Source organism: Rhinatrema bivittatum, chromosome 8 (genome assembly GCF_901001135.1).
Source record: "Rhinatrema bivittatum chromosome 8, aRhiBiv1.1, whole genome shotgun sequence".
In the NCBI taxonomy this organism is placed as follows: Eukaryota; Metazoa; Chordata; class Amphibia; order Gymnophiona; family Rhinatrematidae; genus Rhinatrema; species Rhinatrema bivittatum.
In genome coordinates, this window is record NC_042622.1 from 168,136,275 (window position 1) to 168,162,344 (window position 26,070).

The 26,070-nt window shown below is 43.5% G+C and overlaps 1 protein-coding gene across 1 annotated transcript in view; it reads left to right on the forward strand.

Annotated features, from left to right (window-relative positions):
- CPD (carboxypeptidase D) overlaps positions 1 to 26,070 on the forward strand; it is a 134,016-nt gene that overhangs the window by 25,621 nt on the left and 82,325 nt on the right. Inside the window, exons 3-4 of the mRNA XM_029611226.1 lie at positions 23,601 to 23,743; positions 25,123 to 25,292. Of these exons, the coding sequence (XP_029467086.1) occupies positions 23,601 to 23,743; positions 25,123 to 25,292 (313 nt within the window). The remainder of the gene's footprint in view (positions 1 to 23,600; positions 23,744 to 25,122; positions 25,293 to 26,070) is intronic.

Here is a 26,070-nt window from a genome sequence, read left to right on the forward strand (position 1 = left end):
AACTTATGGGCTCTGTGCCACTGTCTAGTCTTATCTGGCAACCTAGACACACTTGGATAGTAGACCCAGGTTTGGTGCTCCCTCCCTCCACCCTTATGCTATTCCAATTATGGCACCAATACGGAACTTCTTTAGTGGGTAGCAGGGCATACCATACTAGCACCAACTTATATACTAATAAAGCTTTTCGCCCTGGTTTTGAGAGCTCGGCTTTCTCAGTGTGGAGGAGGCGGGGAATCAAGCATTGGGGGCATGTTTGGGGTCAAACTGCAATGCGTCCTTTTGCAGACCTCCAGCGAGCGTATGCATTGCCTGATTCGGCTTTGTACCCATATTCACAATTAACTCATTTTGCCCGGGCTAAACTGCTTGCTCAGCATCTTTCCTTGGGAAAATCCGACTTTGAGAAGTTATGTGAGAAGGCTAATGGTTGTACTAAAGTATTATCGATGCTATATCAACTTTTATTACCACAGGACGTGCCCAACTATACTTTTCAGCAGACTTGGGAAACAGATCTCCAGGTAACCTGGACTCCTCGGGTCTGGAAATCTATTTTTCAAAACCTAGGTAGAGGATATATAGCGGCCTCTTATTGAGAATTCTTATAAGGTGCTCTACTGCTGGTAACTGTGCCCCGCCCAGGTGCACAAATACACACCTCTTTACCCGGATGTATGTTGGCGGTTCTGTCAGGAGAAGGGTACTTTTTACCATATGTGGTGGGCTTGTCCCCGACTACAGGTGGTCTGGGGAGAGATATTTCAGTGGCTGGGAACTTTGTTCCCTGGGCTGACATTCTTTACACCTGCGCAAGTGTTACTAGGTATGAAACTACCTGGGCTATCGGAAGATTCTAACCGGTTAGCCCAGTATATATTCACAGCTAGCCGGTGCGAGAGAGCGCGCTTATGGAAATCCCCCAGAGTTCCCACAAAAGCAGCCATTCAACAGAAAGTGCAGAAAATCTTTTTATTATCCAAAATTACAGCTTATAAGCATAAGAGGGTTTCTCGCTTTGAGTTGATTTGGAAACCCTACCAAATGTGGCTATCTTCCATGTCTAAGGGCAACTCTGCCTAACCGCTATATTCTGTTTCACATGTGTCCAGACTCCTTGGGTAGCCTGGCTCCTCATTATGTGGGTATTTTTCCTGATTTACCCATTTCCTTTAGTGTGGCACCCAATAATTGCTTTCTGTTATAGCGTTAATGTGAGGCATGGGGGGGGGGGGTTTATTATTTATGAAAACTTGTGATTCCTATTTTGGGATGTAGACCTTATTTGTGCCTTCTGTTACATTCTTGTCTACTTTGCTGTTTTCTATGCATAATTGTTATTCTTCCTGTATAGAATGGTTTACATGTTCTATTGTTTGGTTTAATAAAAAACTTTTAATTACAAAAAAAAAAAAAGTATGCCCAAATGTTGAACCATCACCACCATATTATCAGAGATACATTCTTCTCTCTAAAGTCCCATCTCCTCCTCATCTTCCGGAATCAATCCGCCATTCTTTATCCAGCACAGTATATAAATATGCCTGAGAAATGCCCTCATTTGATGCCAGCTGACTAGAGCAGTAACTTCTTAGTAAGTATGTTTTAAAATCATTCTGGAACAATACCGCTGTAAGTAGGGCTGCAAAAACCCCCAAGTGTCTAAACTTTGAAGTCTGGTGCCTGCCAGGAGGCAAGGAGCAAAAGCCACCTGAATTAGAGCAGCAGTAGTCGTAAAGAGCAACATCTTCTGTGTCAGAGAATGAGCATCAGAGGCCCCAAACGGAGTACTAGTGCTGGCTTGGGGTGGGGAGGCGCATGGTAGACTTGGATCTGGAAAGAAGAGTGGTGGCAACCAAGGAAAGGAGGCGCTTTGGAGGGTCCGAGCCAGGCTCTGAAGGAAGAGCGACTGTAGGATCAGGGAGGAGAAGAGAGAACACTGGCCTGGGAGAAGGGGCTAGAGCACTATTTAAGCAATAAGTTAATAGATGTTAAGACTCTGTAAGCTACTATTTAATTCTGTAGCACTACTAGACATACACAGCACTGTACTGTACAGATACTCACAAAGGTCCTTGCTCCATACAGTTTACAATCTAGTCAAAGAATATACTTTGATATACAGAGCCATTTCATTCTGACAGCACAATAGCTATGAATGTGACTTTTTTCCTATACATGGAATGATGGTATATAAAATATCTAAACAAATTAAAAAAAAAAATCAAGCACAATATGCCTTTCATAACTCATCACAATTTCTAGGATATCCTCATTTAAACAGAAATGGGGTCATTTGGTTTATTTCATATCTAGCCTCACCCCTCCCATGCTAGAGTGCTCCATGGCAATGACAATTTTATTTTTATATACCAAGCAGATCTGCTCAGAGTATTTCCAGCATGAGGGAAGGAAGCGCGCACTTAACCATTTAAGTTTATTTCTGCAGCTCAGACTCCATGGATAGGAAGCTGGCAAGTTGTAAATGATTTTGAGGCTGATAGTGTTCCTCTTCTTCCTGCTAGACCAGTCCTTACACTTGGCATTTCCCTGCTTCTCAGCCGCTGGAGCCAGAGGGCACACTCTCTTCATTGCTATAAAGGGAGAATGGCCCTAGCCCTCGCCAGTAGTCCCCTGTGTGCTGCAGCTGCAGAGAGGTACAGACAGACTTTCCAGAGCCAGGGTCTGGCCCAGTCCTTTGGGGCAGCTTTCCCTAGTGGAGCTGCCTTTCCGGAAGGATCCTGATTGAAGGCAATCTAGGATTTCAGCCCTTCTTCTCTAGAGAACTGAGGATCCCTCTTAGCAGTGAACCCCCCCCCCCCCTTCAAAGAGTAGGGGGGGGTCCAGGAGGACCTGACTGTTTTGAAGAATAAAAAAGGGTCCTGAGGTTCCCCTCTGTTTCCTCTTCCCCACCTCACCATACTACTGCTGTTCCTCCTGGTATTATGCAAAAGGAATAAAGACAATCTGGGGAAAATACAACAAAAAAACAATAAGGGAGGGAAGCCCTGGCAGACAACAGGGCTGCGACATGCTGTCTCGGAGTTTCCCAGAGGGTAGTGAGTACAACTTTTGTTGACAGCAGGGGGAATTTGGAGAGGGAGAGCAGCGCCAACTTGCACACTGCATATCCAGCAAGTGCACAGTCCACAGGCATGTGAGCACAGTAGTCTGATTTAAAAAAAAAAAAAAAAAAAAAGCTTTGCGGCTGCAGGTGTGTGACCTGGAGGTCCAAGAGAGTGCCCTACCCTGCCACCCTGGATAAGGCCTGCTTTTAGGAATAGGACTGTGAGACGGGTTTGGCCTTGGAACTGAGTCAGCACCAATCGCTCCAAGAGAGGAGCTGCTGCTTCCAGGCCACCAGGGCCCAGCAGTCACCCTCAGTTGAAGGGGACTCCAGGGAAGGTATGGGAAGCTGATTGATGTACTCTGGACACAGCCTTGGGCAGGAGGGGTTTTTCTTTGGAATTTGTGGTATTGATGCCCCAGGCTTTCTGCACTATGCAGAAGCCTGGCTTTACTTCTAATTTAAGAACCCCAGACCAAGGTTGGGTCAGTAGGAGGGGAACCCTTTCAGCCAAGTCCTCACCAGCCTTAATAGCTTCCCTGGACTACGAGGAAGAGCTCTCGTCAAAAGATGAGTCAGTCTAGTGCTCTTAGGAAAAAGGGTCAATGCACCTTTTTGGTTGAGGTGGATGAGCTGGGGGTTGGTGAGCCTTTTGTATGCTTGCTCCTTGCTTCTATGAGGTGTTAAATCTGGTGGGCCAGATCCCTCCCATTCACAAGGTGGCTGAGGCGGCTGCAGGCTCCAGATAGCTGATTTTACAGTCTCTCCCTTTTGTTTTTCTCAGCTCTGTGTTCCAGCCTAGGAGGTTAGGTAAAGTTTTGTTTAAAAAAAAAAAAAAAAAAAGAGGAAGGAAACTTAAGTAAGCTAGGAGGGATGGCTTCTGGCTTTACTGTCATAGTCTATGCTCAAGCCTGTTTTCTTTTACTTATCAAGAATAAATTTCCCCTCCCTAACAGCTAAGCTCCCTACCCAAAGGCTTGTTCGCTGTTAGTTCTGTCCTGGTCCATAGTCTTGTTATCCAAGTTATTTCACATCCCTTGTTCCTTGTAAGACATAAGCTTGTCATTGTTTATTATATGTTGCAATGTAAACCGGAGTGATAGGCAACACTGTTACCTGAACTTCGGTATAGAAAAATAAATAAATAAAATAAACTGTTTTGGCAGCTTGGACGTTTTTAGGTTTTGTGGTAGCAGTGTCTGTGAGCTGGTTCGCGTTTGCAAGGTAAGTTTCCCGCCTGGGTGTCATGGTGCATGGCTCGGGTTGTCATGCATGCGGCTCGACGCAGTTGCGGATAAACCTTGTCAGCCTGTGCTCGGGCTGTTCCAGTGGTGAGGGGCCATCTGATGGCCCAGTGGCTATGAAAAAAAGAAGGCTGACTCCTGCCCATGTTCCTCCTGTGTGTCGGGTTGAGGCTCTGTTCTCCGATGCGGGAACGGCGGCTATTTTGAAGTCTCATGAGGCCTTTGTCGCACCAGCGGTGGGGGGGGGGAGGGGAGATTTTCCTCAGAGGCTTTCCCTGGCTTGTTCAGACTCCGGGGAGGAGCAGAGGGGTGCAGATGGGGAAGATGATCCCATTCTGCCTTTGTCTGGGTCCTCTCAGCTGTTGGCTGGCGCCTCCAAGTCTTTTTCCTCAGATTTAGTGTTGCTTTTACACGAGGCCTATTTGGCTCAGCAGGAGGCAGTGGTCTCCAGTCTGGGGACCTGGGCCCGGCCTTCCAAAGATCTGGATGCAGGTTCCAGACCAGAACAGTACTGGAGAAAGTGACCTTCTTTCGTCCAGGGTTTGCTGTGCCTGGCTCCGTCCCTAGGAATTGCTGTTAATGGGTTAGATGACTCAGGCGATGCTCCTGAGGAGGGCCTGGTGGTGCCTCCGGTGCACAATCATGTGGTAGATCCGGATGCGGACGGCACGGCTCCAGGGGTTGCTACGGATGAGATTCCGGTTTCTGTGGGTGATCAGTCTTATTCGCAAGGAGGAGTTAGAGCCGATGATTCCTCAGGTTTTTGATGAGCTTGTTGTCAAGGTTCTGCAGGCGGACTCTGATCTGGAAGAGGTGATCCATTCCTTGATGGGTTGCGGGGTCCAGCAAAAGCCTTCCCATATCATAAGTCGGTGAAGAATCTGGTAGGTCGGGAGTGGGGTACTCCTGACTCCGGCTTGAGGATAGGGAGGGCTATGGCGAAGCTTTACCCTTTGCCTGAGCAGAGGTTGGGCCTTTTTTCCCTCCTAAGGTTGATGCTGCGGTATCGGCTGTTACCAAGAAGACGACTATTCTGATTGCGGGGTCTGCGGATTTGAAGGATCATAAATTGGAGGTACATCTCAAGAGGTGTCTGAGTTTACAAGCGGCTATTTGTTCCAGTTTTATGCAGCATGCTTGTCTGCATTTGTTAGCTCTGGGAGAGTGGGAGCTGTCAATGGCGATGCAGCTCATCTGCGAGAGGTGGGGCTGTCCCAAGGTGACTCTAATGGTGACTCGCAAGAATGCCAAGGCGTTTTGGTTTTTCAGTCAGAGAAGAGAGCACGGGACCAAGAGCGTCAATTCTTTGGTGATGCCTTGGGAGGTTCTGATTTGTTTTTCCTCCTTGGCCTCTAGTAGGCAAGTTGTTGCAGCGGGTAGAGAGACATCCGGGCAAAGTAGTTTGGGTGGTTTCAGAATGTCCACGTCGGCCGTGGTTCGTGGATCTAGTTAACTTGTCCAAGGACGGTCTGATGTGCTTCAGACATCTAGCAGGCCTTCTTCGTCAGGGTCCCATATTTTCAGACCAGGCTGCTCACTTTTGTCTAGCAGCATGGCTTTTGAGAGGCAGCAATCGAGGTGCAGGGGGTACCCCGAAGTGGTTATTGTTACTCTGTTACAGCTAGGTGAAAGTCTACTTCTCTTTCGTATGTTAGAGTCTGGAAGGTTTTTGAGTCCTGGTGTATCGCTAACAGAGTGCAAGCTCTAAAATATACAGTGTTTCATATCTTGTCATTTCTTCAAGAGGGTTTGGTCAAGAGTTTGCCTTTGAGCTCTCTTAGGGTCCAGGTGGCTGCTCTTGGCTGTTTCCGAGGCAAAGTAGAGTGTTCCTCTCTGTCGTCTTATCCGGATGTGGTTTGGTTTCTCCGGAGGGTGGGGGGACACAAAGAATTTGCACCTGCCGGTAAGGAAAGTTTGTCCATCCTGAAATCTTAATCTCATCCTCAGGGGTTTGTGTGAAGTTTCTTTTGAACCACTCAGGAGAGCAACTCTTAAGGATTTGACCCTTAAGGTCGTTTTCTTGGTGGCCATATGGTCAGCTAAGAGAATTTCTGAGTTGCAGGCTTTGTCTTGCACTCCGTTAAGACTAGAACACTTAGTAATGCACTAATGGTAGTCACCATTGTTGATAATTTTCCTTTGTAAGGTATTGTTTTAGAGACATGGCTTAAACATTTCTATTGTATACGTGTTGCTCCTTCCAAAACTCCAATAGAATATTGAGAGAGACACATTACCAATGAGGTTTATAATATTCCACTAGGATATCATCAAGACTTTCCTCATTTGAAGGAATTTATATGACAATAACATTGCCAGCACAGCCCCTGAAACAGCCTTTTGGGCGAAACTTAGCCTGAGTCGGCTTTGGTTGTTAGATTCGTATGCATGTTAATAAAGATTGATTGAAGGACTTCAGATCTGTCTTCTGATCTGTGGTACTACAGGAACAAAAATTAGCAGGTAAGAAACAATTTTCCTGTCAATCAGTTGCAGCCCATGATTAATGGTTTGTTTCTCTTCCACAGACTTATGAAAAAATAGTACCTCCTAAAACGGGCACTCATGATTGAGCATCTCCTCGGCATCGGGTGCCCAGGAAAGGTGGCTGTCAGTCCAGGCTAGGAAATGGATGCTCAATACGAGCGTCTGTTTTCTTCTGCTACCGGCACAATATGCACAGCCTATATTGGGTGCCCAGAAATTTTTTTTTTCCTGCAATTTTTTTTTGTACATGATTCCGCTTTCTGCGGTTCCTCCTACTTAATGTTGTGATGATATTAGTAGGAGGAATCATAGAAAGCAGGACTTTTTGTTTTTTCCAATGAGCCCTTGAGCATGGCAGACCTTTACATCAGCCCCGGGCTGGCATAAAATTTGCTGCGTTTCAATGGGTGCATTGGCGGTGCGGGAAATTTTTTGAATCACGGGGATTAGCTAATAGCCTCATCTACATATACTTTACATCTGATGAGTGCTACTACCTATGCGCTCAGTTGGACGCATGTTTTGTATGTGTTAATCTCCATATTGCATCGGGGTTATGGACGCACGTCCAATCGCGTGTTAAGCCATGCACTGGCTGCAGCGCACACTATTGCATCGGCCTGTTTGTATTGTAGTGAAGCATATAAATAATGTAATTGTTTAAGTGGTTTAATGTTGTTTATGGTGTCTGTTTTTATGTAATATCTGTTGATTGCATTATTGTGAATGCCTTGAAGCACGTTGTGAGGAAAAGTGGAATAAAAGTAATTTTAAATAAATAACATAAATAAGGAAGCCTTCAAAGGCCTTTCTCTTACACCAGTGATTCTCAAACCTGTCCTGGAGGACCCCCAGCCAGTTGGGTTTTCAGGATATCCACAATGAATATGCAAGAGATAAATTTGCATGCACTGGATTTTTTTACATTTTCGTGGGTAGAATTTTTCCAGGATTGCCATCTTTTCTGCAGGTATAGTTATCGGCCCTGACCCATGCTCCCCGGGCAGAATAGCAGGTGAGAACCTTGCCTGGACCTACTGTTAAGCGCCGGAGTTCTCCTAGAGTAGCAGCAGAGGTGATAAAGAACTACTCTTGTAAGGTTATAGGATCTAGAAGTTATAGTCCAGTCTCTTCCCAAGAAAGGGGATAGGGAACATACTGTATTTTGTATCTCAAAGGTCGGCACCTTTCACCCTTTCATACACTTAAAAAGGATTGACAGACACTGGGGAGGAGTGACGTCATCGGAGTGAATGGCTGACTGATCTGGAGCTCCTGCTCCAGACATCCTATAATCCACGGAAATCTCCCGCATCAGCGCCTTCATTTCAACAAAAAGCATACCCACAAAGGGATTAACAACCTCCGATGTCAAATAGAAGGAAATCAAAGGATTTGCGAAAATTCTGGTATAAAAAACAAGACTTACAGGAATCCACGGGCCCAACTACAATGGTGGCAATAGAATAAGCTTCGCCCCCAGCTCTGCAATCTGAGGAACTGCCCCCGTTGGCTGATGATCTACCCACTAGATCAGAAATGAAATGCTGGTTTGCCGAACTCCGGCAAGATTTACAAGAACATAAACGAGATATGACATCTATTGATGAGATAAAGGAAGAGATGGCTGAAAATGGCTGCCACATCTACGAGGTGGAAACAAAAACGGAAGCATTAGCTGACGATATCAAGCTGGCCCACGAGGAACGCCAAACCCTGCAAAAAGAAATAGACTATCTGAAAAGGTAGAGTATCTGGAAAACCGATCATGCAGGCAAAATCTGCGGTTTCACGGCATACCCGAAACCCCTGAATACCAGGATTGCATGGCGGTGATAGAAAAAATTAGCATCATGCTTTTGGAAACGCAGGAGCCATCAGTGTCGGAAACTCCACGAGCAATGATAAAAATAGAGCTCACAGAGCCCTGGGAGCTCATCGAAAAAATCACCCTCGGGATATCATTGTGCGATTTCATGACTATCACATCAAAGACAATATTGCCACAGTCGCCAGGACACAAGCAACATGGACTTGGGAAGGCCATAAAATCATGATTTTTGCAGATTTGGCGCCAACTACAATCCGCAAGCACCAAGATATGAAACTTATTACTGAAACCTTAAGAAAGGACAATGTTAGATACAGATGGCTATTTCCTTTCGGTCTCGGCTTCACCTTGCAAGGCAACTATCATAAGGTCAACAGGAAGGTGCCGCCATATTGAAGGAAGCAGGATATCCAGGCTTCGAGGCGACCATACCAGTGGGACGACGGCCCCCGATGGCAGAGGGTGTCCAAGGGCGGTCGAAGATTACGGCGGAACTCTGAACGCGACTCCATATCCCTTACTGCTACCTGAATTACTACAGGGGCGCGATTTCTCATGCTAATCTCAACAGAAGGGGGGCATTGCTAACATCTTCAGTTTGACAATGCGGGCACTCGATAATCGGAGGACACAGTTTGAATTGATGGAGAACAATTCAGGGTAATATTTGCTAATTGAGGGAGATAACAGACTATGCTTATATAGTGAAATTTTGTATGTGGGATGTCTGGGGGGAGGGGTGGGAGGAGGAGGGTCAAGTGTGGGGGGGGGGCAGATTCCTCTCTAACACTGGCAAACAGCTCCCTTAATAGGGATCTGATTGCAAGGGGTACAAGGGTTCATGGGGTTGCCTTACAGGGAAGATTTCGCACTCAGTGTAATGGCTTAAAAGCAGATCACAATTTCAGGATTAACATACTAGTATGTCATCTACTCGCCTTTATGATAAGAGCAGATGTCAGTAGATGGAGGCCACACATCCTGGAAGGGAAGCTCATCACTTTGACACAGGTAGGGATAACTGTAAGCACCATCCATGGCTGAACTAAATATGCTATCTGAAAGGGACTTAATTCTTATAGAAAGCGTCAAGTTTTGTTTGAGGAACTGCATCAACAACATACTTCCTTAGCTTATAGCCAGGAATCACATCTCGAATGCAGATATGAACACACCATGAAAAATGCATTATTCCCACACCAGTACTGGACTGCCTGTACGAAACACAGCAAATATACTGGAGTGGGCATACCCATCCACAAAGATGTAATATTTGAAGAACTGGCATGCGTTTGCAGGTGCAATATACACATTGCTCAATATCTATGCCCCTAACAGTAATCAAGGATCCTTTTTAAATAAATTGGATCACATCATAGACTCTCACTCTGCAGGAACCATCATTCTAGGTGGAGATTTCAATTTGACCTTAAACCCTCATCTGGACAATTCCAAGGGGCAGGGGTCTACTCTAGTTAAGGACAGAAAGGCTCTTAAAGCATTTCTGCATAAGAATAGTCTCCTAGATTCCTGGAGGATGCTTAATCCCACCTCCAGAAATTACACATTCTTTTCAAGGGCTCATCAGACCTACTCTAGAATTGATTTTTTTCTGGTGGAGAAAGCTAACATAAATAATGTATCAAATTCCTTCATAGGTTCCATCACATGGTCCGATCATGCCTCCATAGGTTTTACATTAAAACTAAGCAACTATGACAGAGGCACACAATATTGGAAACTTAATGAAAGCCTCCTTGAAGATGAAACTTTCTCAATAGCATTTAAGAAGGATATCTCAGCATATCTAGAGCAAAATGACACTGGGGAAATTACCCCTATGAATCTCTGGGACTACCTAAAAGCAGTGCTAAGGGGGCTTCTGATAGCCAGGGCAATGCGTGTCAAAAAACCAAAGAATACAGAAAAAGAAAAATTAAAGCTTCCGATTCGTGCTCTACAAGCACAGCATAAACGTACAGGCTCCCCAAAGGTTTTGGCTAGTCTTGACCACTGCAGGCGACAATTAGAAGGACTAGAGGTGGCTGCGATTGCACACCACTTAGAATTGTTAAAACAAATCCATTACGAGGGAGGCAACAAGGCGGGGAAACAATTAGCGCGCAAGCTCAAGACCCAAATGTCTATCAATAATATAGTTAAAATTAAGGATGAGCAGGGTAAAGTGTTAACAACCAATAGCGATATTCGGCAACGCTTCCTACGCTTTTTATAAGGAGCTTTATGCCACTGATTCTGCTATACATAACGAGAAGATTCACCAATATTTTCATACTGCCCCTCTCTCAAATATCTCAGGCGCAACAAGAAATGCTAGATAAAGAAATTAATGGAGCCAAGGTCACACGGGCCATAAAAAGCTTAAAAATGGGTAAATCGCCCGGATTAGATGGTTTTACAGCAATATTTTATAAAAAAAAATACGCGGACTTGCTGATATGTCTCTTAGTCCGAGTGTTTAACTCATTGAAGACCACGGGATCTATATCTTCCGTATCCAATACAGCGGGAATAACTATATTGGCTAAGCCGGGGCGGGATCCAACCATTTGTGGCTCATATAGGCCCATATCTTTAATAAACTTGGATATGAAAATTCTCGCAAACATTCTAGCTAATAGACTGAACTCCATTCTACCAGGCTTAATCCACCCTGATCAATCCGGTTTTATTCCTGGACGAATGGCGTCAGATAATGTACGCAAAACCGTAAATTCCATCTGGTGGTCCAAATGCAGAGATATACCTAGCCTTCTACTAGCGGTTGACGCAGAGAAGGCCTTTGACTTTGTGCACTGGCCCTTTCTGTTTCAGACCTTAAAGGCCATAAAGATGGGCGACTACTTTATAGGCTGGGTAAAGGAACTTTATGATTCACCCCTGGCCTGCTTGAAAGTAAATGGGGGTTACTCTCAGGCATTCCCAATAGGTAGAGGCACAAGACAGGGCTGCCCTCTTTCCCCTCTCCTATTCACACTTTTTTTGGAGCCTTTTCACATCGGATACGACATATGACCAGATAATGGGGCGTACAGGTGGGAGAATTTTCCTCCAAATTAACACTCTTTGCAGACGATATTCTCTTTACTGTCACAAATCCTACTCACTCACTCCTGGCTATCAGTCAAGAGATTACGGATTTTAGCCTAGTCTCAGGCTTCAAAATAAACTGGGGCAAGTCGGAACTCCTTAATATCTCGACACCAGATGATATGGTAGAACACCTCAAACAGAATCACCCCTTTCGATGGGCCAAGTCGAAGATAAAATACCTGGGTATCTATATTGGCAATCAGGATGATTTGTACCTACTAAATTATCCTCCGCTCATGGAAAAAATTTATAAAAATCTTGAAGAATGGGACCGCTACCACATATCCTGGGTGGGTAGAATTGTGGTACTCAAAATGAACATTTTACCCAGGATTCTTTATTTCAAGCACTTCCCATTGCCCTACCCGCCAAACTGCTGGAAAAATGGCAGTAGAGAATCCTTAAATTTATATTCCGTATTATTCCGCCCGAAATCACAGGGTGGTCTGGGTGTACCTAGTCTGCATTGGTACCATGCCGCAGCATATCTTAAAGTAGTGGTAGATTAGTATAAGATGAGCAAGCCACCATTATGGGTAACATTGGAACAGGCCATTGTGGGGGCCTTACCTCTTAATGCTATGGTTTGGCAGCCCAAATATACTTAGCACCAGGTCTCAACTATTCCTGCTACCGTACAGGCTACTTACAATATTTGAACCCATTGGAAATCGTCCTTAATGGGAACCAGAGATTACTATCAAAGCACTCATCTATTTTACAATATTCTATTTACACCTGGACAATATCTGGCTGCCTTTCGAAATTGGCAAAGTAGGGGAATACTCAAATTTGAACATATATGGGAACCAGGAGGTTTGATTTCCTTTGATCAGTTGAGTCGGAGATTTCAATTGCCAGCCGGTGAGATTTTCGCCTATTTGCAGATTAGACACTTTTTCTACCGCAGGGCAATTGAAGCCGATTTGGCTCAAGGTCTCCCGGACTTTGAAATTTTATGTAGACAAGCGGATAAGTCGGATAAGCTCATATCTCGACTATATCGTCTACCAATGGGAAGACCTAATTATAAATATACCCATCTGAGGGCATGGGAACAGGACCTACCTGAGGTTTTTGAAGAGGGGACGGTTTAGCTTAGTTTGCTTTTGAATAACAATAGCAGGTTCATGACTCAGTAATGACACACATTTTAAGTTTGCAACTGTTAACTTTTTATACAATCAATAATTAAACACAAACAGACGAAACAGAGTGAGATTCAGGTTTTAGTTTCCTGATGTTAGCAACACAGATTTAATATTTTATGCTGTTGTCTTTGTATATTATACAATGTGAACTGGCATATGATTTTCATTACAAATAAAAACTGTTAAAAAAAAAAAAAAGGGTTGACAGGTGGTGTTTAAGTATACCCTATTTCAGGATGCACACTCTCTGTTCTGTCATGGTAGCAGTAAGAAAAGAAATTTCCCTCGTCTTTGGATCAGACAGAATTCTCTCTTCATATACCTATCGGGGCTTTTCACCAAAGCCGCCTTTGCTTTTGTGTGTTAGTGAACAGTTCCAGGCTCTACCCTTTGGCTTGTGTCTGTCCCAAGGACCTCCTACCAAGGTCATGGTAGTTGTGGCAGCAGCTCTACACAAGCAAAGGATAATGAGCCAATCATCTAGATAAGGATGTACCATCAGAGCAAAAACTGCCCAGGAGAACCGCCAGATGTCAGCCTAGAAAGATTAGGTTGGGTGGTAAACTACGCAAATAACCTAAAATCATCTCACAGTCCCTGGAGTTCTTGGTCACTCTCTTTGACATTGTAGGACGACACATGATCTTGCCCCCCAAGAGGGTCACCGACATAATAGAGGAAGTAAATGTATTCCACACCCTTGGGTAGCCCAGAGTATGATTTTATCTGCAGCTGTAGGGATTAGTGATAGTTTCCTAGTGTGTAGCAGATTGACTCAGGACCAATGGGTATAGTGTGCTCCTGATAGCAGTTGGAGACACATAGATTTAGTCCCGTGGGCCTGGACACACATGCACCCAATACAGCATATTCACTATTGACACGCTGGTCTCCCATGTCTGAGTTATGATTGTCACCTCTTGAGTTTCCTCAGATGCAGAAGTGAGATAGGACTGAGTCTTGCCAACATTTATAAAAGAGATGGATGTAGTCTCTATCCACAGATGGCAGCATATTCAGATGGGGAGCACATTGCCAGGGTCATCTGGCTCAGGGGAGTTAGAGGAGGAAGCTTTATGACCCATAAACAGCCTGCAGTTTGGCATTCTGGACTTCCGACCAATGATAAAAGGAAAAGCAGTCCATGTCCTCTCAGACAGTACCATAGCAATAGCATCCTGAACATACAAGGGGGAACCCACAGCCCTAGGTTTGCAGAAGAAGCAAACAGGATATTCATTTTGGCAGAAAGGACCTGTCTCTGTCAGCAACACACATTGCAAGAAAAGAAAATGTTAAAGCAGACTTTTTCAGGAGAATGGGAACTAGTCAGGAGACTTTCCAGATAATAGTGGAACAGTGGGGACCTCTGGCTGTGGCCAAATTAATGCCAAAGCCGACACATTGCCTCCATTGTATACAAATCTATTTCATCTTTTCATTTGAATCTGTTAGCAGCCCTTGAGGGGTGGGGGAGTGAATACGGTGAAATTTGTTCTTACCTGATAATTCCCTTTCCTTGAGTGCTGCTAGACTAGTCTTTATATTTGGGTTTCCCCCCACTCCACAACAATGAGAAATTACTACTTACCTGATAATTTCCTTTTCTTTAGGACAGTCAGATGAATCCAGAGCAAGTGGGTTAGGCCGATATTCCATTTATTTTGTTGTGCCCAAGAAAGAGGGCTCCTTTTGTCCCATACTGGATCTCAATGGAGATCCAATGTGGAGATTCAGTATGGAGTTTCACATGGAAACTTTGCACTCTGTGATAATGGTTGTGCAATCAGGAATTTCTGAACTCTCTGGACCTCTCTGAGGCATGTCTTCACTTTCCCATCTGATTAGAACATCAATGCTTTCTGCGGTTTGCAGTTCTGGGACTCCATTTTCAGTTTCGAGCACTGCCCTTTGGTCCGGTTATTGCTCCCAGGAACCTTTCCAAAGTAATGGTAGTAGTTGCTGCAGAGTTGAGAGAAGATGGGATCCTAGTGCACCCATATTTGGACGACTGGCTGATTTGAGTCAAGTCAATGGAAGAGAGCTGCCTGGTGACTCGTAAGGTGATTTCCCTGTTGGAGCTCGGCTGGGTGGTGAACCTAGCCAAGAGCAGTCTTCAATCTGCTCAGTTGTTGGAATATCTCGGAGTTCGGTTCAGCATGAAGTAGGGCAAGGTTTTCCTGCTGGAAGCTTGAATTCAGAAGTTGCTGGCACAGGTTTGTCTCTTGATGAACATTCTGTGTCTGATCGTATGGTCCTACCTGCAAGTACTTGGCCTAATGGCGGCAACCTGGAAGTGGTGGTGAGGGCTAGCAGTGCTCCCTGCTATCTTGGTGGAACCCCCAGTCTCAGGACTATTTGATTCGGCTCCCCTGCCGATGGAGATCTCCTTCCAACTGCAGTGGTGGCAGTTGGGATGAGGGACGTTTCCCTAGTGCCACTGGACTGGCTAGTACTGACAAATGCATGCCTCCTTGGTTGGGGAGCTCACTGTCAAGAGCTAATGGCACAAGGGTGCTAGAATGCAGAAGAGTCTCTCTGGAACATCAATTTGCTGGAAGTCAGGGTGGTCCGGTTGGCATGTTTGCAGTTCAGCGACAGGCTGTAGGGTCGATCGGTCCAGATAATGTCAAACAGTACAACGACTTTGGCTTTCATCAATCAGCAGGGAGGAGCCAGGAGCCAACAAATGTTGCAGGAAATAGATCAACGTATGGAATGGGCGGAAGTGCATCTCCAGATGATCTGTCTCGAACATAGCAGGAAAAGACAATGTAAGAGCAGAATTTCTTAGCAGGGAGAGTCCAGACCCAGGAGAATGGGTATTGTCAGACTAGGCGTTTTAGCTGTTTCTGGATTGCTAGGGTCTCCCGTTCCTAGACCTGCTGGCAACTTCTCACATTGCAAAAGTTCCATGATTTTTCCGTTGCGGGAGAGGGACAAAGTCATTGAGGCTTGATGCCGTAGTGCAAAAGTGGCTGGAAGACAAGTTGCTGTATGCCTTTCCTTCATGGTGCATGTTAGGCACATTGATTCAAAGAATCAAGTGCCACAGAGGGATGGTGCTCTTGGTTGCTCCAGATTGGCCCATTAGACCGTGGTATGCGGATCTGTGTTGGCTCCTAGCAGAACCGCCTCTTCAGCTTCCGGTGCACAGGGATCTGTTGTGGCAGGGTCCTGTTCTTCACGAATATCAGACTTGATTTTGTCTTATGGTATGGCCCTTGAAAGGACGTGCTTGCTGAAACTATTCTGCGGCAGTGATTTCCACCTTGCTAAGAGCTAGAAAGTTCTCTGCCTATGTGCGGGTTTGGCAAGTGTCTGAGGCTGGGTGTGAAGATTGAGGTACTCCTTCCTTGTTCGGTTAAGATCCAGCTCATTTAGGAATTTTTGCAGGATGGCTTGAATAAAGGCTTGGCCCTTAATTCCTTAAAGGTACAAGTAGTGGCTCTTGTCTGTTTCAGAGTTCAGGTGAATGGTGCTTCCTTGTCGGCTCATCCTCTTGTGGCCCATTTCCTGAAAGGAGTGAAACATCTTCATCCTCCTTTGCGATTTCTGGTGCCCTTTATGGAGTCTTAATTTGGTATTGGATTTCTTAGTGAGCCCTATATTTTAGTCCAGTTTGTAGCCTGAAATGTGGTTACTAATCTCAAACGGTGTTTCTGGTGGCAGTTAGTTCTGTGCATAGGGTTTCCGAACTGCGGGCTTTGTCTTGCCGGGAGCCATTCCTTCGGGTGACTCCAGGGGCAGTACAGCTGTGTACTGTTCCTTCTTTTCTACCGAAGGTGGTCACTGACTTTTACTTGAATCAGTCCAGCTCCAGCTCCCTGCTGCAGAAGAGGATCGCCTGTTGCAACCCTTTGTTGTCGAGTCATATTGTCAGGTATCTGGAGGTTACTAAACCTTTACGGAAGATGGATAGCCTGTTTGTCCTTCTTCAGGGCGGTACTAGGGAGGGAGAGCTGGCCTCGGGGGTGGGAGGGGGGGGAGCTACAATAACTTGCTGGATTAAGGAGGTAGTCGCAGCTGCATATGTTGATGCTGGGAAGCCGTTACCTAGTCAGGTCAGGGCTGATTCCACTAGGGCTCAGGCAGTGTCAATTGTGAAATTGTCTCCCGTCAACATTTGCCGAGCTGCGACATGGTCCTCGTTACACACATTTTCCAGGTATTATCTTGATGGACAAGCCCAGGAGGACGCAGCCTTTGTGCGTGCGGTTTTGACTGGAGCACGGACAGCCTTCTGCCCTATTTGGGAGTAGCTTGGGGTACATTCCACTTGTTCTGGATTCATCTGACTGGACGCTAAGAAATGAGAAATTACTGCTTACCTGATAATTTCCTTTTCTTTAGGACAGTCTGATGAATCCAGCTTCCCACCCTTGGCTGCCAAATGGTTGTATTATGGTCCTCCTCAATGGCTGTGTATTACAGGGATTACTGGTAGGTATTAATCCAGTCCCTAGACTAGTGTTAATACATTCTTGTTTTAACTCAGTATTGCTTGTTGACTGAGTATTGAAATGGTTATCTGTTTTTAATCAAGTTTTTTGCTAGTCTGTCCACAGTTGCTTTTGAAGAGAATACTGGCAGGCTGATGTCACTGCAGGCGTATATATACTGTGATGTCAGTTTGCTCTATCTCCATCTGTTGGTAGAGGTGCATAACCCACTTGTTCCGCTGTCCTAAAGAAAAGGAAATTATCAGATAAATAGTAATTTCTCATTGCTGTGGAGTGGGGAAAACCCAAGTATAAAGAATAGTCTAGCAGGACTCAAGGAAAGGGAATTATTAGGTAAGAACAAATTTCACCGTATTCACTCCCATCCCTCGAGGGCTGCTAACAGGTCCTAATGAATAGATGAAATAGATTTGCATACAGTGGAGGCAATGTGCATGCACATAGCCATCTCATGCATATTCATTAGGGATAATCTGTTGGCGGCCCTCGAGGGCTGGGAGTGAATTCCACTGGGAGGAATTTTGGGGTGGGTTATTTGTATTTTCCCTGATGACAAAGTTTTGTGAATCATGTTACAGGTAGTGAGGTTTGAAAACTTTGGCTGTCATAAATGTGATCATCGGATGTACTAATGCTTTTCTCCATGTATCTTTGAAACAACACAGTAACGGCAGAGGGAACTGAAGTAAAAATAACTTATCAGAAATGCTCCAAAGCTGCTGTTTCTTTTTTTGTTTGTTTGTTTGCTTTGTTTTGTGTAACATGGATAGAGACTGCTTGCTAGCTTCGTACATAGATCCGAATAGAGCAGTCAGCTTAAAGATTCATCTAATGTACATTTTCCAGGAGCTCTAACATCCTGATCCACAAATAAAGACAGGGCATACCCTTGTCTATCCTGGGGCAAGAGTGTGCTTGTAAAACTGAAGGGCAGTTCAGTGGTGCGCACAACAGCTGACTGTGTGCATAGGGTGGAGGATGCTATGTGCATTTTCATTTGCTGAAAGAAATAATGACAATATGGCATGAGGGCAAGGCGTTTATGTATATTTCTTAAGTGAGGTTTGAAATGCATCCAAAACTAACATTCATTATGAAATCCATCCATAATAATCTTTAAGAAACTCAGCTATCTTAATCAGCTTACACATTTGAACATCGAGTGCAAGTGCAGATTGTTTTTATGTTAAATGTTATGGTTTGTTTTTGCAGTTGATTCATTATCTCTATTTCTGTCTTTGAATTTGTGATGACTGCTGTTATATTTTGATTGATTTGATATTGTTTTGTTTGCTTTTTATACTATTTAATGGTTTGTATTTTGTTAATTGTTTTATTAAGCTGAATTACTGTATTTAATCTGATTGTATTTGTTGAGTATTTCTATTGTGAACAATTCTGATAAACCGTGGTATATTCAGTTAAATAAATTGAATTGAATTGAATTTTGTTACAGAAATGTATGTACAAGGATCTGTCTGTTTTTAGTGGACACGTTAGCATCTGTAAATGGTGATGTTTTCGATCTAATATACTGAGCTAGGAGCAGTCAAACAGGAATGATTGCCAAAGCTGTTGTCTCAAGAATTGTCAAGGTAAAGAAAGAATCTTCATGACTGAATCTTTGGTTTTCGTTTAGAAGTACCTGGAAGTAAAATTAGTTTGCAATACATAGTTTGTGTTGAATTAGAATACACATTTATGGGCTAATGTATGGGGTTTGCCTGTATCATTTCTAAGGGAACGGAGGGCTGCACATAAGCATTGCTTGTTTAATGGCTACCAACAGAGGCTTGAAGTGCCTTGATCAAGGTTCATAGTAAAGTGTTGTCTCTGGTGATATTCAGCTGTAGGACCTATAGTTTCAAAGCTCTCTGTTGTAAACGGGAAGTTGTAGAATATGTAGCTCCACTGCTCACAGAAAACTGGAATGTAAAGAAAAAGGTAAATCTAACTGCATGGCTGGGCAAGGCCTATGGGGAGGCTCAGTTCAGCATCACACTTTGTGTGGGTCTGTACTGTGTGCAGAAAGAGTCCAAGTGAAAACAAAAACCAGGCAAAACTGAAAAGTAACAGGAGGGGAGGCAGCTGTGGTTTCCTTCTTGCCAACATAGGGTGGTTGTGGGTGTTACTCTTTAATAGATTCACAGTTGTGAGATTACTGATTTACCTGGGGAAATGATGCCTTAAGAATAAACTTGGAACTTGGTCTTCTCCATAGTTTGTTTTATGCTGTTAGGATCTAATAAAATGTTTATGTTAATGTAAGTGCTTATTGATCATCTCCTTGAGGTAATGTGATATATTCAGCTTTAGATATTTAGTTATTTAGTAAAGGTTTTCCATAATCATGCGAAGGCTTTTGCAACACAGATACATTTCTTAAAGCTTTCCTCTTAAATCCAAAATCCTTTATTTAAAGATTAGAGTTCAACCAGCAGTGTAGTATGTGTTTTCAGTAGTTATTAATTTATTCTGGTGTGTTGGATTGTAATCCAGATATGAACTCTCACCTTCATTGGATAACATTACCTTGGATTTGAGAGAGATCTAAATGCTACAAGAAGCGACAGAAACCTTCACATTAATCCCTACAATCAGGTTAATACAGAATGGTGCACTAAGGCCGCACGCACCGTTAGCCCCCGTTTGGGCGCGTTTTTGACGCGCTACTATTACCCCTTATACAGTAAGGGGTAATAGTGCATGAAAAACGAGCGGCCAACCGCCATGAAACTAATAGCACACATCACATGCAAATGCATGTTGATGAGCCTATTAGTTAGTCACGCTCAATACAGAAAGTAAAATGTGCGGCCAAGCCGCACATTTTACTCTCAGAAATTAACTCAGACGGCACCGGGCAAGTGTACAGAAAAGCAGAAAAAACTGCTTTTCTGTACACCCTCCGACTTAATATCATAGCGATATTAAGTCGGAGGCCCCAAAAATCTAAAAAAATAAATAAATAAATCTGCTCGTGGGTTGGAAAACGGATGCTCAATTTTGCCGGCGTCCGTGTTCTGAACCTATGGCCTTCAGCGGCCATGCTGACATTCGACAACAGATGCTGGTAAAATTAAGCATCAGCTGTCAGACCCACTGACAGCCGCCATTTTTGCCAATAAAGAGGCGCTAGGGACGCGCTAGTGACCCTAGCGCCTCCTTATTAGCGTGGGCCCTAATTTAAATACAGAATTGCGCGCCCAGGAGAGGTGCCTTGGGTGCGCGTTGGGAGAATGGGTGCTCACCTTGGAGCGCCGGCTCTCCCGCGCACTTTACTGTATGGGCCTGATAGTGAGATACATAGTAATGACGGCAGAAAAAGACCAAATGATCCATCCAGTCTGCCCAGTAAGTTTCTTATGGTAGTAAATGCCACTCCATGCAGGTTATCTTCAAGCCTTATGTTAAGGGCAGTAATATTAATAAACAAAATTACTGCTAGCAATATTTTTATGGTGTGAACAGCCTTCTTGTTAATTCAGATAATGCTACTTGAATGTGTTTTGCTTTTGGACTTGGCTGTAGAAGCAGTCCTGTGCTTTTCCCCTAATGTCTGCATATCAGTACCCCAGACCGTAAGAGTTGGGGTACAGCATTGGTTGTCTGAATCCTTTTTGTCTTTTGCCCCCACCGTTAAAGCGGAGAGGGTTTTGAATCAAAAACATCAAAGTTAATTGATTGAGTAGCAATTCCCATATCTTCTGTTAAGGATAGTATCAGCCTCTTTGTGCAGGTTACCCCTATGTACTCTTTTCTTCATTTCTACCTCTGTCTAGCCTTTAGGAATCCCCAGTATTTATCCCATGCCCCTTTGAATTAGTTTACTGTTTTCATCCTTGCCACCTCTTCTGGAAGTGCCGTCTAGGCATCCACCACCCTCTCCATGAAGAAAAGTTTCCTCATGTTGGTTCTGAGTCATGACTTTCTAATGGAAAAGATATGAAATTTGTGCATCATTAAAACCTTTTGGCTATCTGAGGTTCTGTATCCTATCTCCCCTGCACCTCCTCTCTTCCAGAATATACATATTTAGATCCTCATAAGTCTTCTGATACAGACCCTACACCATTTTGGTTACCTTTCTGGGCACCGCCTTTGTTCTGAGCTTATTCTTTTTGAGATATGGAATCCAGAACTAAACATAGGACTCCTTGAAATGAAGGTCTGTTTCAGTTAAAAATAAAACAGTGCTTGAATCAGGTGCAGATTGCTTGGTAAATGAATCCTATGTTTGGTTGTTTCATATGCCTGTGTGCTGGTGAATCTCTTCCTTCTGCTGCCAGTAGTGACTGAGGTAATTTAGCTTCCTCGGCATCTATTGGTAGAGCTGCACTGTTTTGTTTTGTGTTTTTGTTTTGTTTTGGTTTTTTGGCAATTACGTTTTTAAAAGCCATCTTAGTGATTTGAGGGAGAGTTCCTTTAGGATTGTAATCCATGATTGGTTTATCAGAATATGTTTTGAGTTCTATCCCTTCTTTGTGCCTTTTTGGCACTGGGAGCTTAAACCTTGTCCTCCCTGGGGCTTGTGCCTTGTTCTGCAATAGAGGAGGAAGGAGAGTCTTATTTCTGTCCCATTTCCAACCTCGCACTTCCTGCTTTTCATGTAACTTTTCTCTCTTCAAATTTTGGAAAAAAATGTCTTGCATTATACTATGTTCTTAAGCCTTTTTAGTTTTCCTTTATTCTTGTAGTACAGTAGCTAGCTGTTGGCTGTCCTCTTCTGCTGGGCATTATAACCCATTGCTGCTGTTCTCTGCTTTTCTCTTTCCATGTGCCACAAGAATCTGTCACCTTGTATGGCGTTGTTTGCACCACTGACTTGACAAATCGACTTGTGGAGAATTAATCACAGTTACCGATGGGGATTAGCTTTGCTTAGTGGTGAAGAATAAGTTACAATTATATTGAGTGTTGTGGCCAGAGACAAAGACCAAAAAATGCTAGAGACAGGTTCTGATGTGTGTGAATGTATAAAGTTTGGTTGTAAATTGGAGGAAGGTCAGTGCCAAACCTTCCTTCTTGTATCATTATGGAAAATCCAAAAAAATCGTTGAAACATAAAAATGCTAGAGACAGACCCTCAACTAGGTATTGAGGATAAGCCAACCATAAAGGCAGCAACAGGTGCTACCTTAGGGAAAACAATGGTAAAATAATCGGCTCCCTGCCCCCTCGCCCCCCCCCCCCCCCCCAAATTACCAAAACCTAACAATGACCATCTCCACCTCTCCTAGTATAGAAAAATAGAAGCAAAAACATACTAAGACTAACAAGACACAAAAACCCACAATGGACCAGAAATAGCAAAAGGAGAGGATCAAGCCAACAAACTGGAAGCAATCAAGAGATCCTCCCTGTCCAAGCCCTTTATCCATCTACTAACAGAAAATAAGCAAATGTGAATTTTCCAGAGAGACCCCACACCCCCCTGCTATCACAACAGCTAAGATAGGCGATACAAACCCTGTTCCACCAACGATGGAGGAAACTGATTTGATCATTCTTGAACGGTTTTACAATATAGACCGAGGACATTTAGAAAACTTTCAGGGCAAGTTGGAAATGGAAGATATATTAATCAGATCCATGTCCCGCTCATCTCCACAAGGACCTACCACAATCTATCTTACCCTACCTAGTAAAAATTGTAAATCTTTCCTCCAGCAAGGATACTACCCAGACCAATTAAAATAACCCACATCAAACTTATGCTGAAATCATCCTACACGACATGCCTCAAAATGTGCCAAATACTACCCAATATCAAAGTCCCCTTACATTGGCCAAAGTTTTGGAATCTGTAGTCATGAGACAATTGAGTGACTTTCTTGAAGAGGGTAATGGGTAAGACCCAGGTCATTTGGGGTTCTGTACAGGATACACTACTGGTATCTCTTACGGACTGCATGCAACTACTGATCCTCCTAGATCTCTCAGCCATATTCACACAGTGGACCACCAATTAAGCTGATCAGACTGTCAAACATAGGAGTCTGGGGAAATGTAAAAACCTGGTTCAAGGGGCAGAATGCGCAAAATGACAAGGTGGCTTTCTGCAAAGGTCCGTGGTCTGTAAGATCATCTTATTAAAACAGTCTGTTTTGCTTCCTGTAATTCTATTAAATGATGCATTGAGTCCCTACTCTGATCTGGGATCCAATTAGACATCTAGACTTTACAGTTTGTTGCTGGCACAGTGCATAGTATGAGAGTTTACATTTTCCTTCTCTAATGCAGGTGGAATGCAGGACTATAATTATGTGTTTGGTAACTGTTTCGAGGTGACATTTGAATTGTCCTGTTGCAAGTATCCAACAGCTTCTCATCTGTCCCAGGAGTGGGAATATAACCGGGAGTCTCTGATCACATTTGTTGAAAAGGTAACGAGCTAGGGTGTTGGTTCAGTCATCATTTTTATATCTCATTATATTAATATCATATAAAATTGCAGAAGAATGCTCATCCAGGGAGTTAAACTGAGCATCATACATAATAACCAAGAAATTAATCTTCCGTGAAGCAACATTGAAGATTTATTTTTTAACCCTCATCAACTGTGCATCTAGTACACATAAACCTACAAACCGTAGAAACCTTCTTGGCACTTTAGTGAAAAAAAAAAAAAAAAAGATCTTTGCATACGAAGGCAGGTGCCTCTCTAATGGAGGTCCCTAGACCTTTCTTATAATCTAACTATTCACCTAACTAGTTTGCTGAGCACGTTGATATAAGAAATGCAGCAAACTCTACATTAATGTTGGTATTTTGTATTACAGGAGGTAAAAGTACACATTGTATGCCTAGCAAATTATATAGGGCTTGTTCTGCTGCATGCCCTTGGGGGTCACTTTTGGTGACCTTATGAGATGCCGGGATTGTGGTTTAGAAATTTGATAAATAAAATAAATACTGACTGCCAATATTATGATAGATGCAGAAGGAAAATCCCCTGTGTGTTAGGACAAACATGCAGATTACCAGAGCAAATTTGAAGTCTAAAATAATTGTAAACTTGCTCCTGATGGACACCCTCAGTGCTGTACTCTGGCCAGCCCTTTATCTGTGAGAGGACCAGTAAGTAAAGTGTTAAGAGGATGAGATTTCTCTAACAGGAAGGGGAGAAGTTCTGTTCTAATAAGTCAATACCTTTGCCCTTTCATCCTCCATCTCCAAGTGCTTATATAGCACAGAAAGCCTTCCTTTTATGTGCACAGTTAATACAGTCTGGAAGAGTGCTGTGTATGACACACAGTACTTCAAGGTGCCCAATGTTTACCATAGATCAGACTTCAATTTCTTTGGACTGTTCTAGTGTCTTTAATTGAAATACAGGGTGGAAGCCTCATAATTTTTAAAAAAGCTAATAAAACTTACATTTTATTAGAGTAAGTTTTGAAATCATGGCTATCTTTATGGCCAATATAAAAAAGCATGTACTTGGGTTACTCTACAAGTCTGATTTTTATCAGATCTTTTAGATAGTGGAATGGATAATGCCTGTTCATGGGCTAGCTGCAGTTGCTTGGATGGACTTATTTTTCCATTGTATTTCCCATAAAAGCATTCTCAATATAAACAGTACTGTACGAGGTGAACCTCATGAATTTCAGGGATACTTAACCACTTGCTAGATAAGCTCTTAGGTGATAGTGGGATAGGAACTTGCTTTACACTGCCGGTCCTGTTGTGTGCTGAGCAGTAAAGGCATTGAGATGCTCACTGTAAACATTAAGCAGTCCCTTTTATTTCTGTTTCATAGGTGCATATTGGCATCAAAGGAGTTGTCAGAGATGCGGTCACTGCCTCTGGAATTGAGAATGCAGTCATCTCAGTGGCTGGCATTGATCATAACATCACAACAAGTGAAGCTGGCCATTACCACAGATTGCTGGCACCTGGAACCTATAACATCACAGCTACTGCTAGGGGGTGAGCTAGAAAGGAAATCTGCTTTATTGATAATATGCCTTGGTGTTCAGCCTTGATAAGGGTAGCAATGGATATTTTGGAAGACCTGGCTGTGTCTCACTTATGTACAATTCTGTCTCCAGAGATTGCAGGCTGTTGCGACAGCACATTACTAGGTTTTCTTTTTTTTTTTTTCATTGCTGTCATTTCATTTATATATCACTGCCATTTTCCTGCTCATCTCCATCAAAGCTCTAATGTTTAATTGAGCTCTCTTAGTTGAAGCATTAACTGAAACACTTTCTAGATTACTGTGGTCTGTTTCCTCTTATATTCTTAGGTTACAATAATTGGGGGGGAGGCTGTTTCACACTGCTAACAGTTTATAATATTGATAGAGGCACAGAATGCAGGTTCTGTGCTAGAAAAAGCAAATTTTATTTGATGTATATTTATGACTAATGCTGCTTTCTTCAGAACAATAGAGCATCTTTTTTTCCTAGGACAAGCAACATGGTAGTCCTCGCACATGGGTGACGACTTTGGATGGAGCCTGGTATGGCAGTATGGATGGAGCCTGGTATGCTCAGCATGCCAGTATCCACACGGCCAAGCAGGGTACCTCTTCAGTCTCTCTTTATTTGCAAAGCTTTTGTTTCATGACTCTGGAGCTCATTCTAAACCTTTTGGAAAACTGTTTTATTCACATTTTTTGGGTCGTGTTGGGTCCCTTAATCTCCTGGGGTTAGTTATCAGGCACCGTGGTAAGGTTTTACGTTTTGTGGTCGATTCCCAACGG